The following is a 20225-nucleotide window of genomic DNA, read 5'->3' as shown; positions in this document are numbered from 1 at the left end:
GCTTGCGGACATTTCATTTGTGTGTGTATGCGCACATAAGAAAGTGGTGTAAAGAGATTTGCAACAGTAATTTGAGGTGGTGAAATGTGATTATTTGGAAAATTCCTGTCATGACTGCTTAAAGAAAAATGTCAGCAGGCATTTGCCTCCTGCATAAACTTTAATATTGTTGACATTTTGGGCACACGCGCGTTGCGCACTATTTGCGTTATATGTAGGCCTATGGCAAATTGGTCTTTGTGTGTTGTTGCTGGTTTTGCGTTATATGTAGGCCTATGGCTTATTGGTCTTTGTGTGTTGCTGCTGGTTTTGCGTTATATGTAGGCTATATGGGATATTGGTCTTTGTGTGTTGTTGCTGGTACGTTGCAAATAGAGGGGCATCACAATTGTTTTTCACCTAGAGCTGCAGAAGTGCACTCATTCGAAGTGCAAAAAAAGCTGTAAAGCACAGGGGGGAGCTTTACAGGGGGTATGGCTTATCTAAATGAGAAGTAAATGAGCCCTATTGTCACTCCTAGCAGCAGAGACAGGTGAGAACTGCAAAATCTTTAGAGGTTGTTTTCTCATCTGAGTTTTTTTAAGTGCCTACCTTCAAATGGTCACAACTTCTCCAAATATGATCAGATTTCCACATGTTACACATCGTTGGAAAGCTTGGATAGGTTAGGTTTAGTTTATTGTCCCGATGGGAAATTTGTTTTGGGCTCACGAATACAGCCACTGCAGCACCAAACATATAAAACAAACACACCAGAATGAAAGGCTCATTATTATGCGGGTTCTTTATCTTCTCAGGTGAGAACCACATCCTTTTCATATTGCCTTTCCAAACAAAAAAATGTTTTTCACAATTCAAAACAATCTATTATGTGAATGATTAGGCAGGATGATTTTCAGATCATTTTGAAGCAAAAACTCCAGGCGACAACAACCATTAGTCAAAAGTCTTGTGGACACATATTTAGTATGTGTTTTGTGGCCTTATTTCAGAAACTTTAAGTTTTAGTTTTTTCAATAACCATGCATAAACAATATTCTCTCAAAAATACAAATATGTACATACATGTTGCTCACATATTATGGTAGCCCTGTTTGTGCTAAATAGAGTGTAATTTCACCTGTGCCATTAATATGTTTATAAGCAACTGAAAAAAGCACAAATGTCAGTGCAAGTCCAAACATCTCAAGGACCCCAAAAACACCTTAGACCCCAGAGGGTTAATAAACAATTAATGTCTCCTTGCTATATTTTAAACATTCATAATCATTACTTTTTTGCTGGCTTTTGTGACAGCTTTTAGGTGCGTTATTGGCAGCGTCACCCTCTGGTTGCATTAACGAGTCACCACCGCATCAGCACCGAAAACAACCTATTCGATATTCTATAATTAAATCAAATTATGACTCATCCCTAGTCACTACTGCTTTATTAATTTATCCAGTGTAAAGCTCGGACACCACCACACAAATGTGGCTTTTTGTTAATGACTGTCCTTTGTTTGTAAACCAGCCCGCAGCTCTGCATATGCGTGCTAATGAAGCACAGTTCACTAGAGCTGACATGGCTGCGATACCCGTGGTACCCGTGAGCTCTCACTCCCAAAGGGTAAGGTTCATCCTGGGCCTGATAAGCCCAGAGAATGGCATCCACAATCCAGCAAGCCATTCTTTTTTTGGAGATAGCCTTGCCCTTCTGCTGACCTCCTTAACAGATAGAGCTGTTTAGATTGTCTGAAGCTCTGTGTTCGGTCCAGATATATTCACAGAGCATGCACTGGACACAACAAAGACAGGGCAGGGACTTTGACATCAGGAGGGATTGATTGCAAGCTCACCACTTGATCCCTGAAGGGAGTAGTGGGAACTTTGGGCACATATCCAGGCCAGGGTCTCAAGACAACGTGAGTAGGCTGACCCAAATTCCAGGCACGAGTCACTAAAGGATAAGGCATGTAGGTCCCCCACCCCCTTGACGGAGGTCTGCGCAATCATCAGGGCCGGATCTCTCTGCATGGATTGAAGGACCAAAGAAAGATCCCAAGAAGGGATAGCCACCCAGTGTCATGGTTAGCAACTGTTGAGGCCACGTACACCTTTAGGGTGGAGCTCAACAGGTGCCTCTCAAGGCCCTGTAGAAGATCAGTAAGCACAGACCCGATGCCACAACTCAGTGGGTCTTCACCTTGGGAAGCATACCATGTAGTGTAGAGGCACCGCAACAAGGCATAGAGCCGACCTAATAGAGGGGACTCTGGCCAGCGTGATGGCATCGTCACATACTACTTGTCCATACCAGTATCAGTACAGCTGCTTCTGTATCGATTCTGCAGCACAAGCGTAGCAGTGTACTGCACTTAGTTTAATTTGAATACATGAACAGCATTTTAAACTAAGTGGCTATGTCAGCACAATAACAATTAGTGCAAAATTCAAAAATATAATATAATATATAGGCTAGAACAAGGTTTATTCCCACAAAGGAATATAACTGGGGTTCCCTGATATCAAGAGACGCAATCCCCCAATCAGAGCTTCACATTTGCACAATACAGAAATATCTAGTGTTTACTTAATTATCTCAACCAGGCAATCTCTGTAGATAAAAGCACTGGCTTTCTGAAAACACAGGGAAGCTTGCAGTTTAACAAACTCCAGTTCGAAATTCTTTTCACAGGAAAGTGTAATCCATTAAGTCTGTGTTCATTTACAGGCCTGAGAGAGATACTGTGCATGTATGAATTACCTGTCTGTGCCACATTTCTTTATTAACAGTGAAGATGTGAGTTTAATTGCTTAAAAAACAGTGATGTTACCAACTCCTCGCTGAGAAAGAATGTAGCTCTTCAGTGGTGAAGCTATTTTATTGATAAAACTTGCAACTTGAATCTTTGTGTGCGTGCAGCACAATCTGTGTGAGTGACTGTCTAAATGTGTGCGTGAGCTACAGAGACGAAAGTGGATTAGTTTAGAACGCTTCCAATTTATGAATAATGTTTAATGAATATAGAGTCTTAATTTGTGTAATGATAACCTACCAGCAGTGTAAAGATGATTTATTAATATATTAGAATGAGTACATTACAATATAAATTTATTAGAATGAGTACATTATTAATGTGCTTAAAAAACAGATCAGAATATTGTATCTGGTGGGGGAATGTTAACATGAAACCTAAACCATTACCTATATTGTTATACAGTGCTAGAGAGGACCTTTATAGTGCAGAGTGAAACTGCCTGCTCTGCCTATAAGTTAGCTAAAGTCCCCTTCCAGGGACCAGAAGAGGAGGTTCCAGAAGTCTGGGCGTGGGTGCCAGATTGTGCCCTGCACTTGAGAAAGAAGGTACTTTTCTTCAAGGGAATCTGAATCACCAACAGGGTGAGCTTCGAGGTATGGTGCTACCATTAGGACTTTGCTTAGCGAGCTCAGCATCCCATATAGCTTAGAAGAACTCGATATTGAGACACAAACTTTTAACTCTCTCTTTTCTAGCACTTTAGACACAGTTGCTCCGTTGCGCTTAAAGAAGATTAAAGAAAATAGTCCAACGGCGTGGTACAACGAGCACACTCAGGCCCTTAAGAGAGCAGCCAGAAAAATGGAGCGAAACTGGAAGAAAACTCAACTAAAGGTATTTCGAATTTCTTGGAAGGAGAGCTCGATTGCATACAGAGAGTCCTTAAAAAAAATGTCAACCCTATTAGAAGAAAATAAACAAACGCCTAGGTATTTATTTGAAACAGTTGCTAAACTAACGAAAAATACAGCTTCAAGCCCAGAAGTTTCCAAGCAGCACAACAGTAATGACTTTATGACCTTCTTCACTTACAAGATTGATAATATCAGAGAGAAAATTATAACTATGCAACCGTCTCCTATAGCATCGCATCAGGGAGTGCATTGTAGTCTCCCCAAGGAAAAATTCGATTCATTCATTGCTATAGAAGAGGAAGAATTTTCTAAACTCGTTAAATCATCTAAATCGACAACATATATGTTAGACCCTATACTGACTAAGCTATTGAAAGAGATGCTTCCAGAGGTCATAGATCCTCTTCTTAATATCATTAATTCATCTTTGTCACTAGGATACGTACCAAAAACTTTTAAGCTGGCTATGATTAAACCACTTGTTAAAAAAACTCAACTTGATCGTACAGAATTAGTCAATTACAGGCCGATCTCGAATCTACCTTTTCTGTCAAAGATACTAGAAAAGGCAGTATCCTCACAACTATGTTCCTTTCTAGAAAGAAATGATATCTGCGAGGATTTCCAGTCAGGATTTTGACCGTACCATAGCACTGAGACCGCTCTCATCAGAGTCACAAATGATTTGCTCTTATCATCCGATTGTGGTTTTATCTCGCTATTGGTGTTACTCGATCTTAGTGCTGCATTTGATACCATTGACCACAACATTCTTTTAAATAGACTCGAAAATTATGTGGGCATTAGTGGAATTGCATTAGCATGGTTTAACCCTCTGGGGTCTGAGGTGTTTTCAGGGTCCTTGAGATGTTTTGGTATGCACTGACATTTCTGCTTTTTTCAGTTGCTTTTAAACATATTAATGGCACAGGTGAAATTACACTCTATATAGCACACACAGGGCTACCATAATATGTGAACAACATGTTAATACATGTTTGTATTGTTGAGAGAATATTGTTTATGCGTGGTTATTGAAAAAACTAAAAAATAAAGTTTCTAATATAAGGCCACAAATAACAAACTAAATGTGTCCACAAGACTTTTGACTAGTGGATGTCGCCTAGAGTTTTTGCTTCGAATTGATCTGAAAATCATTCTGCCTAATCATTCACATAAAACAATAGATTGTTTTAAATTGTGAAAAACATTTTTTTCTTTGCAAAGGCAATATGCGGATGGGCGGAACGGCCCAACCCCCTCATGAATAATTAGGCAGTTCTCACCTGAGCAGACTGCATACTAATGAGCCTTTCATTCAGGGGTGTCACACAAGAAAGAATGCAAGGACAATATACACTCACCGGCCACTTTATTAGGTACACCTGTCCAACTGCTCGTTAACACTTAATTTCTAAGCAGCCAATCACATGGTGGCAACTCAGTGCATTTAGGCATGTAGACATGGTCAAGACAATCTCCTGCAGTTCAAACCGAGCATCAGTATGGGGAAGAAAGGTGATTTGAGTGACTTTGAACGTGGCATGATTGTTGGTGCCAGAAGGGCTGGTCTGAGTATTTCAGAAACTGCTAATCTACTGGGATTTTCACGCACAACCATCTCTAGGGTTTACAGAGAATGGTCCGAAAAAGAAAAAACATCCAGTGAGCGGCAGTTCTGTGGGCGGAAATGCCTTGTTGATGCCAGAGGTCAGAGGAGAATGGCCAGACTGGTTCGAGCTGATAGAAGGGCAACAGTGACTGAAATAACCACTCGTTACAACCGAGGTATGCAGCAAAGCATTTGTGAAGCCACAACACGCACAACCTTGAGGCGGATGGGCTACAACAGCAGAAGACCCCACCGGGTACCACTCATCTCCACTACAAATAGGAAAAAGAGGCTACAATTTGCAAGAGCTCACCAAAATTGAACAGTTGAAGACTGGAAAAATGTTGCCTGGTCTGATGAGTCTCGATTTCTGTTGAGACATTCAGATGTTAGAGTCAGAATTTGGCGTAAACAGAATGAGAACATGGAACCATCATGCCTTGTTACCACTGTGCAGGCTGGTGGTGGTGGTGTAATGGTGTGGGGGATGTTTTCCTGGCACACTTTAGGCCCCTTAGTGCCAATTGGGCATCGTTTAAATGCCACGGCCTACCTGAGCATTGTTTCTGACCATGTCCATCCCTTTATGGCCACCATGTACCCATCCTCTGATGGCTACTTCCACCATGTCACAAAGCTCTAATCATTTCAAATTGGTTTCTTTAACATGACAATGAGTTCACTGTACTAAAATGGCCTCCACAGTCACCAGATCTCAACCCAATAGAGCATCTTTGGGATGTGGTGGAACGGGAGATTCGCATCATGGATGTGCAGCCGACAAATCTGCGGCAACTGTGTGATGCCATCATGTCAATATGGACCAAACTCCCTGAGGAATGCTTCCAGCACCTTGTTGAATCTATGCCACGAAGAATTGAGGCAGTTCTGAAGGCAAAAGGGGGTCCAACCCGTTACTAGCATGGGGTACCTAATAAAGTGGCCGGTGAGTGTATATATATAAATAAATAAATAAATATGTATACACACACACACACATATATATATATATATTGAAGGGTTGGTCAAAATCCCTTGCCTCTTCAAATACATATATAATCATATATCATTTTGAATGGTTATATACTTCCTTTATAAAAATCAATAATCAAATATATTCATTATCACATAATAATTTTTATATTCTTTGTGCCTGTGAAATTATATTTTCTTAAATGCATGGATGCAAGTAACCAGTTTCTTTTAGGTGCATCCCAATCTTACTTTGAGATTGCACGTAGTACACGCAGGACACGAAGGCCACGTAACCCACAAGGCCGTTTGTCTCTTTCTCTGGGATCAGTAGAAAGGTTAGAGGGTCCTAAAGGCAGCGTGGACACATATGATCCTTCGTTGGACATATGGTCAAGCTATATTGAGCGTTACTATCAAACTTTAATTGTTGTATTAAAATGTATTCTTTCCAGTATATTTCCTTCCTTGGGAGTAAATACCAGTGATCTGTTTTTCTCCCAAACGAGTGAATGTTTTAGCAGTATGTTTTGGTATACTTAACTGATAATAAGGAGCTCAGACTCTCTTCAGCCTTGATGGGAGCTGTTATTTGCTAGTGTCTGTTATTTGTGTGTGTGTGCGTATGACATTCTATGTAGGTTCTGGATGGTCGGACCAGACACCCCGGCGCCCTTCTCTAACCTGCGAGGCCACCACAGACCTAAATCTAATGAGTGGACGACAACTATCTTTACTAATGGCGATAGGCACCCCTATCTCCTCACATGTGTTAAATTGTTTAGGCTCTTAATGTTTCTTAGCCAATGAGAATCATTCAACCTGTAAGCAATGACGTAGCTTAGACCTTGGAAATGGTATAACTGCTGTGATCTTTGTAACTGTAAGCGAGGCGGCCTACGAACTCCTGTGTGAGTCTTGAAGCTGACTTCTGCTGATGAAAATGCAAACTATCTTCAGTAAAACTTTTCTTTAATTTTTTTATAATTCTGACTCCGGGTCTTCATTCTTCATATCTGGTTCTGGGTCTTTGACTGTACACCCCTTACAATATACACTACCGTTCAAAAGTTTGGGGTCAGTGAGAATTTTATTTTTATTTTTTGGAGGAAAGAAATCAATACTTTTATTTATCAAGGAATAATTAATTTGATCGAAAGTGACAGTAAAGACATTTATAATGTTACAAAAGATTCTAACCCTAACCCTAATAATCAAAGAATCCAAAAAAAAAAAAAAACTGTACAACTGACAGACCAACAACTGTTTCAACATTGATAATAATAATAAATGTTTCTTGAGCATCAAATCCTCATATTATACTGATTTGTGAAGGATCATTTGACACTGAAGACACTGACACTGGTGATGCTGAAAATTCAGCTTTGATCACAGGAATAAATTACACTTTTTCTATATATTCACACAGAAAACAGCTGATTTACACTGGAATAATATTTAATACTATAACTGATTTTTGTTGTATTTTTAATCAAATAAGCGCAGCCATGGTTAGCAGAAGAGAATTATTTTAAAAGTATTTAAAATCGTACCGACCCCAAACTTTTGAACGGTAGTGTGTATATATATATACAAACAATCAAAATATAAATGAAAGCCAAAAGCACATTTTTAGTCACACCTTTTAGCCATCCACATACCATTTTTAGCCATCCACCGCGGTAAAAATAAAACAGTCGCATTTCAAAGTCGTTCGCGAAACGACCGCCAGGTGGCGCAAAGGGACATTTAGCAAAACGTAAGTGGGGCTAATGTCTGTAGCCTAAGGATGAAATACTACAAGTTATGGTAATTTCCAAATAAGCCTACAACAAACATTTATAGCCTACTCCGTAATTGTTGGTCATACAGATAAGATATAATCTTTTAAAACTGTAAAAGGCTAAAGTATAGGCCTACACTCACAGGCTAAATGAAAAAATCGGTCATGTGAGAAACAGACGTTTGGGTATTTCTCAGTGAGAAAATTCATAGCCGAGCGGTAGAACTTAGGGTTCATCATCAAGATGACACAGGTTCAAATCCCGCACAAACAAGGTCTGCTGTATATTTTATATTTATTTAGATTTGTCTAGCTCTAAAACTCTGTTACACCATACAGTTTTTTTTGCTTATATTTATAAAATACAATTATCATGCATTTCCATTTTACACTAAGGAAAAAAAAAATAGTGTCCAAAAGAACGACTTTGCATCTGTATAATAATAGGCTACCAATCGTAATTTCAAAAGCAGTTATGTAAAAAAATTAATTATATATAGCCTATATATATATACACTCACCGGCCACTTTATTAGGTACACCTGTCCAACTGCTCGTTAACACTTAATTTCTAAGCAGCCAATCACATGGTGGCAACTCAGTGCATTTAGGCATGTAGACATGGTCAAGACAATCTCCTGCAGTTCAAACCGAGCATCAGTATGGGGAAGAAAGGTGATTTGAGTGACTTTGAACGTGGCATGATTGTTGGTGCCAGAAGGGCTGGTCTGAGTATTTCAGAAACTGCTAATCCACTGGGATTTTCACGCACAACCATCTCTAGGGTTTACAGAGAATGGTCCGAAAAAGAAAAAACATCCAGTGAGCGGCAGTTCTGTGGGCGGAAATGCCTTGTTGATGCCAGAGGTCAGAGGAGAATGGCCAGACTGGTTCGAGCTGATAGAAGGGCAACAGTGACTGAAATAACCACTCGTTACAACCGAGGTATGCAGCAAAGCATTTGTGAAGCCACAACACGCACAACCTTGAGGCGGATGGGCTACAACAGCAGAAGACTCCACCGGGTACCACTCATCTCCACTACAAATAGGAAAAAGAGGCTACAATTTGCAAGAGCTCACCAAAATTGAACAGTTGAAGACTGGAAAAATGTTGCCTGGTCTGATGAGTCTCGATTTCTGTTGAGACATTCAGATGTTAGAGTCAGAATTTGGCGTAAACAGAATGAGAACATGGAACCATCATGCCTTGTTACCACTGTGCAGGCTGGTGGTGGTGGTGTAATGGTGTGGGGGATGTTTTCCTGGCACACTTTAGGCCCCTTAGTGCCAATTGGGCATCGTTTAAATGCCACGGCCTACCTGAGCATTGTTTCTGACCATGTCCATCCCTTTATGGCCACCATGTACCCATCCTCTGATGGCTACTTCCACCATGGCACAAAGCTCTAATCATTTCAAATTGGTTTCTTGAACATGACAATGAGTTCACTGTACTAAAATGGCCTCCACAATCACCAGATCTCAATCCAATAGAGCATCTTTGGGATGTGGTGGAACGGGAGATTCGCATCATGGATGTGCAGCCGACAAATCTGCGGCAACTGTGTGATGCCATCATGTCAATATGGACCAAACTCCCTGAGGAATGCTTCCAGCACCTTGTTGAATCTATGCCACGAAGAATTGAGGCAGTTCTGAAGGCAAAAGGGGGTCCAACCCGTTACTAGCATGGGGTACCTAATAAAGTGGCCGGTGAGTGTATATATACTATATATATACTATATATATATATATATTTTTTTTTTTTTTCCAGGGCTGCCAACTCTCACGCAATTGACCCAAATCTCACGCTCTCACGCCACACCCCCGATTTCTCACGCTGAAGTGTCAACCCGGTCGGTCAAATTCCTAAAAGATATAGTTTATCTATAGATCTACCTGTTGAGCCACTCGTGATCGACTAGTTATACCGCAAATTAGTTAAAATATCCCGTAATCTATCTAGAGCGAGCGTGCATGCGAGACAGATATTGTGCTCCAAACCATGCGAGCGCATGGCAGAGAGGTCTGTTCCCTACAACCTAGAGTTTTTAAAAACATGGTTTTAAGTAAAGTGTGATTTGCCAGGGGGGACTAGGATTTCCTTCTGGTCTAAACATCCCTGCTTCTGCTGAAATATTTTAATCCCCCCGTAATTTTTTGGTCATACAGATAAGAGTAGGCTTACATCGTTCAAAACTGTAAACTTGTATTCATATAGGCTAACGACAAAAACAGTATAGGCCTACAGAGGATCTACTCAAACATGCAATGTAAGCGCTTCCCAATGAGAAAATGACAAGACAAGGGTGAAAATCTCGCTAAATCGCCCTGAATTAAAATGTAAAAACAAATCAAATAATGTATTTGTCGAAATGTTGCGATATTGTTTCATTTAAGTTCATAATTATTCTATAAATGTTATTTAATTTAGCAGCATTACCACGAAGCACCGTGTTTCAATATTTATTTGAATAATACAAAATAAAATAAAAACTTAATTCACAAATTGCATGCCTTGTAAGGATCCAAAGATCCCTGTAGAATTTAATATTGAGTTGAACATTTTGTTCATGACAACAAATTAACATGCGTTTTTTCAGATTATATTTAGTTTTGCTTGGAAAAAGCTGGCCCAACCAGTTTTATTTCATCAATTATTGAAATAATGAAATATTTAGTAATACACTTTTGTGACAGAAATATCACTACATGTAACTTAAATCATTATCAACACTGTCTAGAATAGCGATTTAAGTGTGAATTGCGACTTCTCTTTGTGTTAAGTCAGCCTCAGACTCCGATAGCCTGTGGGGGGTTGTAGGGACATTGCTGGACAAAGGTGTTAATGTTCCTCTTTCATATGGAGAGTGTCGGATAGCCAGCCTGATGAGCAGGCAAAATTATTGTAAGGATAAATCTGTGTCCAAATGTAGACCCCATATCTTATTAAATTATAAATATTGTAGTTTATTTATTGTAGCCTATTTAAAAAAAATTTCACACAAAATTTCAATTGAAGTTATTGTAAGGTGAATTCAACAAGGCATGCTGTGTCTTTGAAGCAACAATTAAAGGTTAAATATTTTTTTCGTGATTTGTATGGCTGACACGTAGCGACATATACAGTATTATCAGCTGTATGATGTGTTTTTACCCTGAAATGATTAATTTCGAGAGAGAGACCCGCGCGCGCAGCGAGGGAGACTAAATAAACTTGTTAAAAAGAGATCCAGCGCGAGAGAGGCAAAGAGAAACGCATGTTTTTAATTTAATTATGTTTCTTTGGACAATTTTCGTTTTGTAGGCCTACTGTTTTAATTGTTTAATTTAGCTGTAATTTCTTTGGCAATACAAATTTAAAATGTCGCAAGAATAAGATTAGCCTAGTGTTTCTTATTTTGCATCGCAAAAGAAATAAACTCTAAACAAGATGCAATCCTGTTTTAAATTAAAAAAAATTAAACCTTGAAATGTTCGAACTTGGTTTCAAACTTAAGTAATTTTAGTGTTCTTTTACATTACACAATAATTTAGCAGACTAAAGACGAGCTTCTTCATTTTCATTTTCTGATGCAATCGGCTGACAATCTTCCTTCATCAGTTTTTGTCGTTTGTGCAGCGGCTGCGGTTCTACAGGAATGTAGCAAATGTATGTTGTAATGATAATCAAACAAAACTCTTGAATTTAAATAAGTAAACAGATATAAACAGTTACCTATTTAAGCATCAAGGTGGGAAAATATAAACGTAGGACAACATCGGTTAACAACATGTATGCTACATTGAGATTCGATCTCGGGTGGATTGAAGCGCCTCGAAGCTCGTGTTGTTGCGTTGACCACTGAGCTAGTCTGCACGCTGATAGAGTTGTAAAGTCTCATTGATGTAGCCTAAATGTTTTTATTGCAATGTTTTATGTTGAAATGTTTTCATTATTTATTCAATTACATTTCAGTAGCCTAATTTCAGTATTGTGATTATGAATTATTTTAACTACGTTTCACTTGTTGAATTCTTCTGCTACCAGCTTTCAATCGCTCTGAATCAGCGCGGTGCGGCAGCAGATTACACATTAGAGAGAATAAACCGGAATAAACGAACACTTTTCAGAGTCTATGATTGTAGCGCCTCTTAGCGGTAAAAGGCAGCAAATACACCACACATTTTACCGCCGCGGTGGAACGGCTGATGTGGGCATTGTCATGGCTTGCCTCGACATTTGTGTTTGAATAGCGCGCGTCCTCCGTGGGCGTGTCAGATTAACGCGTAATGAAGTGTAATGAGCTGGGGAAAAAAATACTGACAGCACTCTCTTTTCATACAGATTGCATAAACTGAGAATATTTGTTTTTTATATAAATTACTTCATTTAAAAGAAGAGAATTTAAGCTTCATAAAGAAAAACCTCTCGTGCCTGTGTGACAAGTAATCGCGGAGTTACAGTTAGTCTTAGGACGCGTTTCAGAATGGACTTCACTGACAGAGAGAACGCAGAACTCGCATCATGTTTGTTTTTCTTTATTTGGTGAAAAGCACAACACTTTGTTTTTATTGTGAGTATCCACAAAAAAATAGAAACTTAACAGGATCTAATGATGTACAACACTTATATGTAAGATCAAAATTAACCGAGTATTTTGAGTCTCTTTTACACTGATAAGAAAAAAAGCGAGACAATCGCGCCGGCGCGATAGCCGACCCCAGGGGGTTAAATCATACTTATCTGACCGTTATCAGTTTGTAGCAGTAAATGAAGAGATGTCTTATCGATCACAAGTTCAGTATGGTGTACCACAAGGCTCAGTACTAGGACCGTTGCTGTTCACTCTGTACATGCTACCCTTAGGAGATATCATTAGGAAGCATGGCATTGGTTTTCACTGTTATGCTGATGATACTCAGCTCTATATATTTCTTCACGTCTATTGCAATCTCAAAATTCCGGCCAGTTGATAATACCTAGAATATCAAAATCCACTGCTGGTGGTAGATCCTTTTCCTATTTAGCACCAAAACTTTGGAACAGTCTTCCTAACATTGTCCGGGAAGCAGACACACTCTGTCAGTTCAAAGCTAGACTAAAAACACATCTCTTTGACCTTGCATACACATAACACACTATAGACTTCTATAATTCAATGTTAGGCTGCATAGATTAGGTCAGACGGAACCGGGAACACTTCCCATAAATCCTGATGAACTCGTTACATCATAAGAAGAATGGCGTCTATGCTAATATTAGTCTCTCTGTTTATCCCGAGGTTTACCGCAGTCTGCCGGATCCAGGCCGTATCCAAATCTGATGAAGGACCTGCATCTGGACGCGACGACAACGCAGTCCTGAAGTGTCACTAGTCCCTCCCTGTGAAGGCCTCCTTCCCTTTACCTCTGTACAGATAATCGTTGTCGGGATAATTCCGGTTCACGTGGCTACGCCGAAGCGATAAAATTCTGTATTATAAATTAAGGCCAGACAAGTAGTTTGTTGAGGGTTGGTTTTTTAGGGAAGGACTACATGCCTGCGCACATATATTCAAACGCGCATACCTATAGAATGAGCTCTTAATATGCATGTGCACGCCATCAGGGTTCTCACAGGTTCGCGTTTTAAAGTTTGCGTAGAGAGAACTTAAGAGTTCTGTTAAAACAGTGTCATGTTAGCGGCCCCTAAGTTAATAACTAATGATCGTTGCGACGGAAGTGAATCAATTAAAACTAACTTTAGCTGGAAAATAACTTTATTCTAGAGCTGTCATAAAACAAAAACAATCTATTTTGCTTTGATTTCCTATTATCACTGTAAAGCAGCTTTGGAACCATCTACATTGTTAAAAGCGCTATACAAATGAAGATGACTTGACTTGGCTTAGTCTGTGCAATCAGGCTCACTGGGGGAAACGCATACTTGTGCATGCCCAATGGCCAGCTGTAAGCCAGTGTGTCCATGCCGAGGGGGGCCTCGGTCAGGGAATACATACCACTGTGGACAGTGGGAGGATTCCTCAGAAGTGAACAGCTTACCTGTGCTTCTTCGAATCAACTCTGTATCAGTTGGTCCACCTGGGGATGGAGTCTCAACTCTCCACGGAGCAACAGAACGCAAGGAGACGGCATGCCTGCGTCCACCGAGGTTCTAATAGGAGTGTTCGATGTCTGACCACCGCAAAGACGAGGACCATGAACATGTGTGTATGTGACCCAGGGAAAGAGAAAATAGCTCCCCTTAAGACCATATATAATTCACTACCCCTTCCAACGGGAGTGAGGCTCACCCTGATCAAGGCGAATAGATCCACAGCCTCTCCTTCCCTGGGTCGTCTGTCTCAGGAAGACTTCAACATCTTGCGGGGGTTCTTAGTATCCTGTCGATGGGCAGGCAGTGCTACCTTCCTGCAACTAGACCTCTGGGGTCTGGCTGACGCTCCAGGCGGAGCTTTGGCTCTCGTGGGTAGAGGAACCTGCGCCAAGGCAAGATGTGGCCCCACCATCAAGGGTAGTGAGAATGGAGGAGCCTGCGAAGCATGTTCTGGCAGAGAAAGGTGCCTTCCACGACTGTAAACTCCAGTAAAAAATGGAACAGTGTGGCGCAACGTCACGCTCTGACCCCAGGTACCAATCATTCAGCCGCGAGAGTTCGGGACAGGGTGGCGGAGACCACTCAAGCCTGATGCTCATGGCTGCCTCAGACTGCAACATCATGCTTGAAGGCAGCAGCACAGACAAGTCATCAGCGTCGGAAGCATAATCTCGCCCTCCGATGCTGTGAGTGACACTTTATCTTCCTTTTGAGCCCAGAATGCGAAATTAAGCTGAATATGTCAGAGGTGTTTGGGGCGACCCTTATTGTTGGTATTTCGACAACATTGAAAGTGACCGACAGAAAAGGAACTTTAATTTTGCTTTCGCTAATTCAGTAAAAATTTCATTTTGATGCATCACTAACTACAATCCACGTATACACTGAAGATCTAAAACATTATGACCAATCACAGGTGAAGTGATTAACATTGATCATCTCCTAACAAAGCCACATATTAAGGACTGGGTAGATCAGATGGTAATCAAAACAATCAGTTATCGTAATCAACGTGTTGAATGCAAGAGAAATAGGCAGGAATAAAGATCTGAGCGACTTTGACGAGGGGAAAATTGTTATGGCAAGGCGACTGGGTCAGAGTATCTCTGAAACAGTAAGGCTTGTGGGTTGCTCCCGGTATTGCGACCCCAGCCAACAGGTGTTCTACTGTGGCACAATTTTAATGAAGGCTATGGGAGGAATGAGTCACAACACAGTGCTTCGCATTCTGCGGAGGTGCAGACCAATCAGAGTGCTTATGATGACCCTTGTCCACCATCAAAAGATCCTACAATGGGCACACAGGCGTCAGAACTAGACCTTGGTTCAGTGGAAGAAGGACGTCTAATCCAATGACTCCAGTTTTCTTTTACATCACGTTGATGGCCATGTACGTGTGTGCCGTTTACCTGGGGGATGATGCCTGATGCTCTGGGCAATGTTCTGCTGGGAAAACCTGGATTTGACACGTGCCACCTACCTCTTTCAGCAGGATAATACACCCTGCCACACTGCACACAATGTTCAGGTCTCAAAATTCCCCAGATCTTAATCCAATTGAGCATCTGTGGGATGTGCTGAACCAACAAATTTGATCCACTGCGTCTCCATCTCACAACCTATAGGATTTGGATCTGCTGCTACGCTAACGTCTTAGCGCCAGATACCATACCAGATACCTGCCTTGGCAGGTCGGCGCTGTTTGACAGCACGCGGAGGACCAACAGCATATTAGGCACGTGGTCATAATGTTTTGGCTCAATGGTGTATACATACACACAGCTTTAATAGCAATATGACACTCTTGCGATTGCAACTAGGGATGCACCGAATCCAGATTTGTGGGGTTCGGCCGAATACCGAATCCACTGGTTAAGATTCTGCCGAATCCGAAACCGAATACCGAATCCTACTCTCATCCTCAGTCCATTAACACAGTAAACACATTAATGAAGTAAACAAAGTGGATTTTTCATTTTATTTTATTACTGTAAATAATAAACACTAGCCTACTTTTACTTTTATATCTGTAAAAAAAAAAAAAAAAAGAATAAGCAACATTATGCATTTTAACAGCGCCGATGTTGTGTAGCCTATTGTTTCCTTGCCACCATGAGACAAATCGGCATTGCAAATTGAACATGTAACTCGACTTGAATTGCCTTCTTTTGACTGAAAGTACTGCCAAACAACACTTTTTCTGCTCACGAGTTCCATTTTCACTTTCTCACAGCCTACTGCATTCGAACTGTGCACCTACTGTAACGGGTGGAAATAAGGTGTGGCCCCTTTAAGAACTGCGCTCTCCCTGTTAAACTGTCTGCACTGCAGTCCGTATTGTATGTGCCGTGCGCCTCGAAGAACACATGCCCATGTATGCGGGTTATTTCTGTTTGATGCTCATTTTTTACCTTATTTTGTTAAGTAACGCTGTGGATGGTAGAACGTGTGACAGACAGTTACACAAGTTCGATTGTGGAATAAAGTGCGAGTTGTGAGATGCCAATCGCCTCCGTGAGTCTGTCTGGCCTCTGCAATAACTTCAGCTGTGAGCTATCCCTATTTTTCTTCCTGACAGCCTGCTTTTTATTTGGCCAAACACAGCACACAGACGAGTGCATGACCCCAGCGTGAAGAGGTCGGTCAAATCTTACCTGTGACCTGGTCCACGAGGATCCTGGAAGTAATGATGCGGCCATACTGCGAGAACAGCTGCTCCAGCTCTTTCTGGGTCATAGTTTTAGGAAGACCGCTTACGTACAGGTTAGCATCACGGATGGACGCCGAGCTTGGTCGAGCATACGACACCTGGACACACACAAACTTAGTGTAGAGTCGTGTGACGGGCACACACCAACACACATGAGCAGTATATCTATGACAGCAGCCTCATATTAGACTGACCTTACCTTGATGGTCTTGGTCTGCAGTCTGAGTCCATTTAAAGTGTTGATGGCTTTCTCTGCATCTTTGGGTTCCACATAGTTCACAAAGCCGTAACCCAGACTCTGACCTACACACACACACACACCGAGGTGAGGATTTATAAGAATTGCAGTGTGTTATGGATCTGACTGTCACAGTATCTAACACACAGAATGTAATATGTACTATGAGGTGAGCTGTAAAGCCTCCATATGAAAATCAAATCTAAGGGTTTAACCAGAGACCCAACCAATTCATCCCAGTGACTCAAATCTTTCGCATTCTTTAAATTGTTCATTGATTTGTTCAGGGACGTTTTCTGCAACAAATTAGTCTAAAATTATGATGGGTATTTAAATGATTCACTCACAAAAGATTTTTTTTTTTTAAATACAGATTATTAGTGGTTGACCGATATATCGTCTGATATTTGGCATTTTTCAGTTTGGCCAATAAATGTTGGAAGCAGGACTTTTATTTTGACAGTCGGCACATGTGCAGAGACTCAAAGGAACTCCAATTTTTTGCTTTCATTAGTTTATTGTCTGGTTAACAATTACATCTAAAAAATATTAAACAAATGCTGAAGAAAGTCAATGCAAATAGTCATATATCAACATTCAGTAAATACGCATCTATCATTTACATTTTCAAGTCTTTGAATATCTATTTAATTCAATGAATTAAATAGATCACTAAACAAACTTTAGTGATTCCAGTTAGATTCACTTAAGTGTGCATTTGTAGCCTGCCTAACACCACTAGTACTCTCTGATTGTCCATCCATGAGAGTTATAACTTTAAATCCTTGATTATAAACTATGCTGTACTATATCCAGTTGAAAAATCGAAAAATGATTACAGAGATAGCCGCAAGTACCAGTGATTTTGTCTCGCACAAGTTTGCAGGACTCGATCTCTCCGATGCTGCCGAACAGACTCTTGAGCTCTTCCTGCGTCATGTTCTGCGGGAGGTAGTTCACGATCAGATTAGTTTTACTGTCCTCGGTGTCGTTGGGCATCTCCACAGGTGCCGTGCAGTTGTTGGAGACACTGTTGGGGCCGTTGCTGGTGGGACAGCTCGGCCCGTTGGACAGCTGAGTCTCCATGGCTGCAATCACCTGCTATAGAGGCGCAAACACACACTGAGTGAGTGAAGAAAACTGGAAAATGACAAACGAGAGGCTGTTGAGGGTCACTTGCCATAGCCGTCAAACCTGACTCACACTTCCACATATTCAAACTTGGTGCATTATGTTTTAGAGGTCGACCGATTAATCGGTTTTGCCGATTAATCGGCACCGATAGTTGATTGGTGGAACTATCGTTATCGGCAAAAATCCACACCGATAGTTTTTCCGGGTTGCGTCCGTAGCTGGAGCGGCTGAGAAGTGCGCGCGGTCATTACACAGCAGGAGAGCGCTGAGAAGAGACTGCTGGCATTATACAGAGCGAGAGCGGCCTCTAGAGGCCAATAACAAACTATCCCAGGCTGAGTTGTTTACATTAACGCGTGAGGGCGCGGAGAGAACACGCACCACAGAGAACGCTGACACTTCAGACGCGCATTTAAAACACCGACAGCGAAACGGTATGAATACAGAACACTAAAGTATATTGCCATATCATTATAAAATAATTAATTTGTTGACTAGATGCTGCATCAGCAGAGAAAGAACAGCAGTTTGCCGTCGAGGCTGTGAGGACTCTAACATTAGTAATGTTACCTCAGTCAAGCGGTTTAAACGATGTGACAAAAACACACGCAGACGACCTGACCCAAATGTTTTATGTTGCAATTGTTACCATCTATTTGCATTATTTTATATCCGGCTGGTCACTTTTATGCATTCATTAGCCGATAAAGTTGCATATTTAAAGCTAGTGACGTGATTGCTTTCTCAACATTCATGTTCATGCAGCCGACAGAAACAAACAAATCAGAAACGCGTTCGATTTAAGTTTTTTTTTATCACTACAATACATCTTGTTATTTTGATTAGATAATCATCAAGTGTTCTAAAATATAAGCAAATAAAGTGAGAGAGTATACATAGGCTATATTACGTATACGTAATAGGTCTTTATTAAATTTTAATGGCCATCTTTAAGCATGACTCGTTGGAATTATATGAAATGGTAACACTTTACAATAAGATTCCATTTTTAACATTAACTAAGGTTAATACAAGTTGTAGAAATATTATTCATTGTTAGTTTGTTCATTTCAACATTTACTAGTGCATTTGAAATGGAGTTTTAATTCTTATTTTATCTGTTAGTTAGTTATTGTACTATGAACTAACATGAATGATAAAGGTACAACTGTATTGCTCATATTAATACATGCAGTAAAAACATATATTGCATAATGCATATAGTTCATGAAAGCTAGCTAATACATCCTTGTTAACAAATGGGACTTGCAAAGTGTTACCTATGAAATTTACGTATGTTTCTAGGTTATAGCTAACGAAACCTGTAATATTTTAATGTTTAAATTATTTTCTGTATAGAGTTCGTTCTGTAGAACATCTCATTTTAATATATTCATATTAATTTATATTAATTCATATTAATTTAGCACATTTCAGTTCAGCACTGTTTTACTTGTGAGTGTTTTGTTTGTTTTTAATCCAGTATCCATTTTAAAAAATATCGGTTGAATTATCGGTTATCGGCATGTACGGTCAAACCTAAATATCGGTATCGGTAAAATCCACTATCGGTCGACCTCTATTATGTTTTGTTACAAAATGCATAAATTGAGTTTGGTGTCATGGACAGTCATCATGCCATCTTCATTTGTCATATTTGAATATAGGACAACGAGAGATGAGACCTCAAATGGAAATCATTTTTGACAGAAAACAACTGCGCTCTATCTAAGGGACAGAAAAATGCCTAATTTGGCTTCGGATCAGTTAAAATATAGCGAACAAATCATATGATACTTCTCTGTTCACATCTGCGTTCGATTTGATTCTAATTTTGATTTGATTTATTTTGGTATCAGTTATAAGCTATTTTGCTTGCCTAGAAAAGGAAATTCTCCTTAACTAATTCTCCAAACTATACCAAGAGCATTAGGATGTGGTACATCGGGGAAATTAAAAAAATAACAACAGGGGAGCTTAAAAGTCTGTTAAATCATTAAAGAAAGACCAGAACAAACGCAAAAAACCCAACAAACAAACA

The 20225-nt window shown here is 40.2% G+C and overlaps 1 protein-coding gene across 1 annotated transcript in view; it reads right to left on the bottom strand.

Annotated features, from left to right (window-relative positions):
* elavl2 (ELAV like neuron-specific RNA binding protein 2) overlaps positions 1-20225 on the bottom strand; it is a 54714-nt gene that overhangs the window by 20163 nt on the left and 14326 nt on the right. The window contains exons 3-5 of the mRNA XM_056267862.1: positions 17908-18151; positions 17012-17115; positions 16757-16910 (exon numbers count right to left, since the gene is read on the bottom strand). Of these exons, the coding sequence (XP_056123837.1) occupies positions 16757-16910; positions 17012-17115; positions 17908-18151 (502 nt within the window). The remainder of the gene's footprint in view (positions 1-16756; positions 16911-17011; positions 17116-17907; positions 18152-20225) is intronic.

This window comes from Rhinichthys klamathensis, unplaced genomic scaffold (assembly GCF_029890125.1).
Source record: "Rhinichthys klamathensis goyatoka isolate OS25496 unplaced genomic scaffold, OSU_Roscu_1.1 h1tg000264l_1, whole genome shotgun sequence".
Classification (NCBI taxonomy): domain Eukaryota; kingdom Metazoa; phylum Chordata; class Actinopteri; order Cypriniformes; family Leuciscidae; genus Rhinichthys; species Rhinichthys klamathensis.
This window is presented reverse-complemented; position numbering and strand designations above follow the sequence as displayed.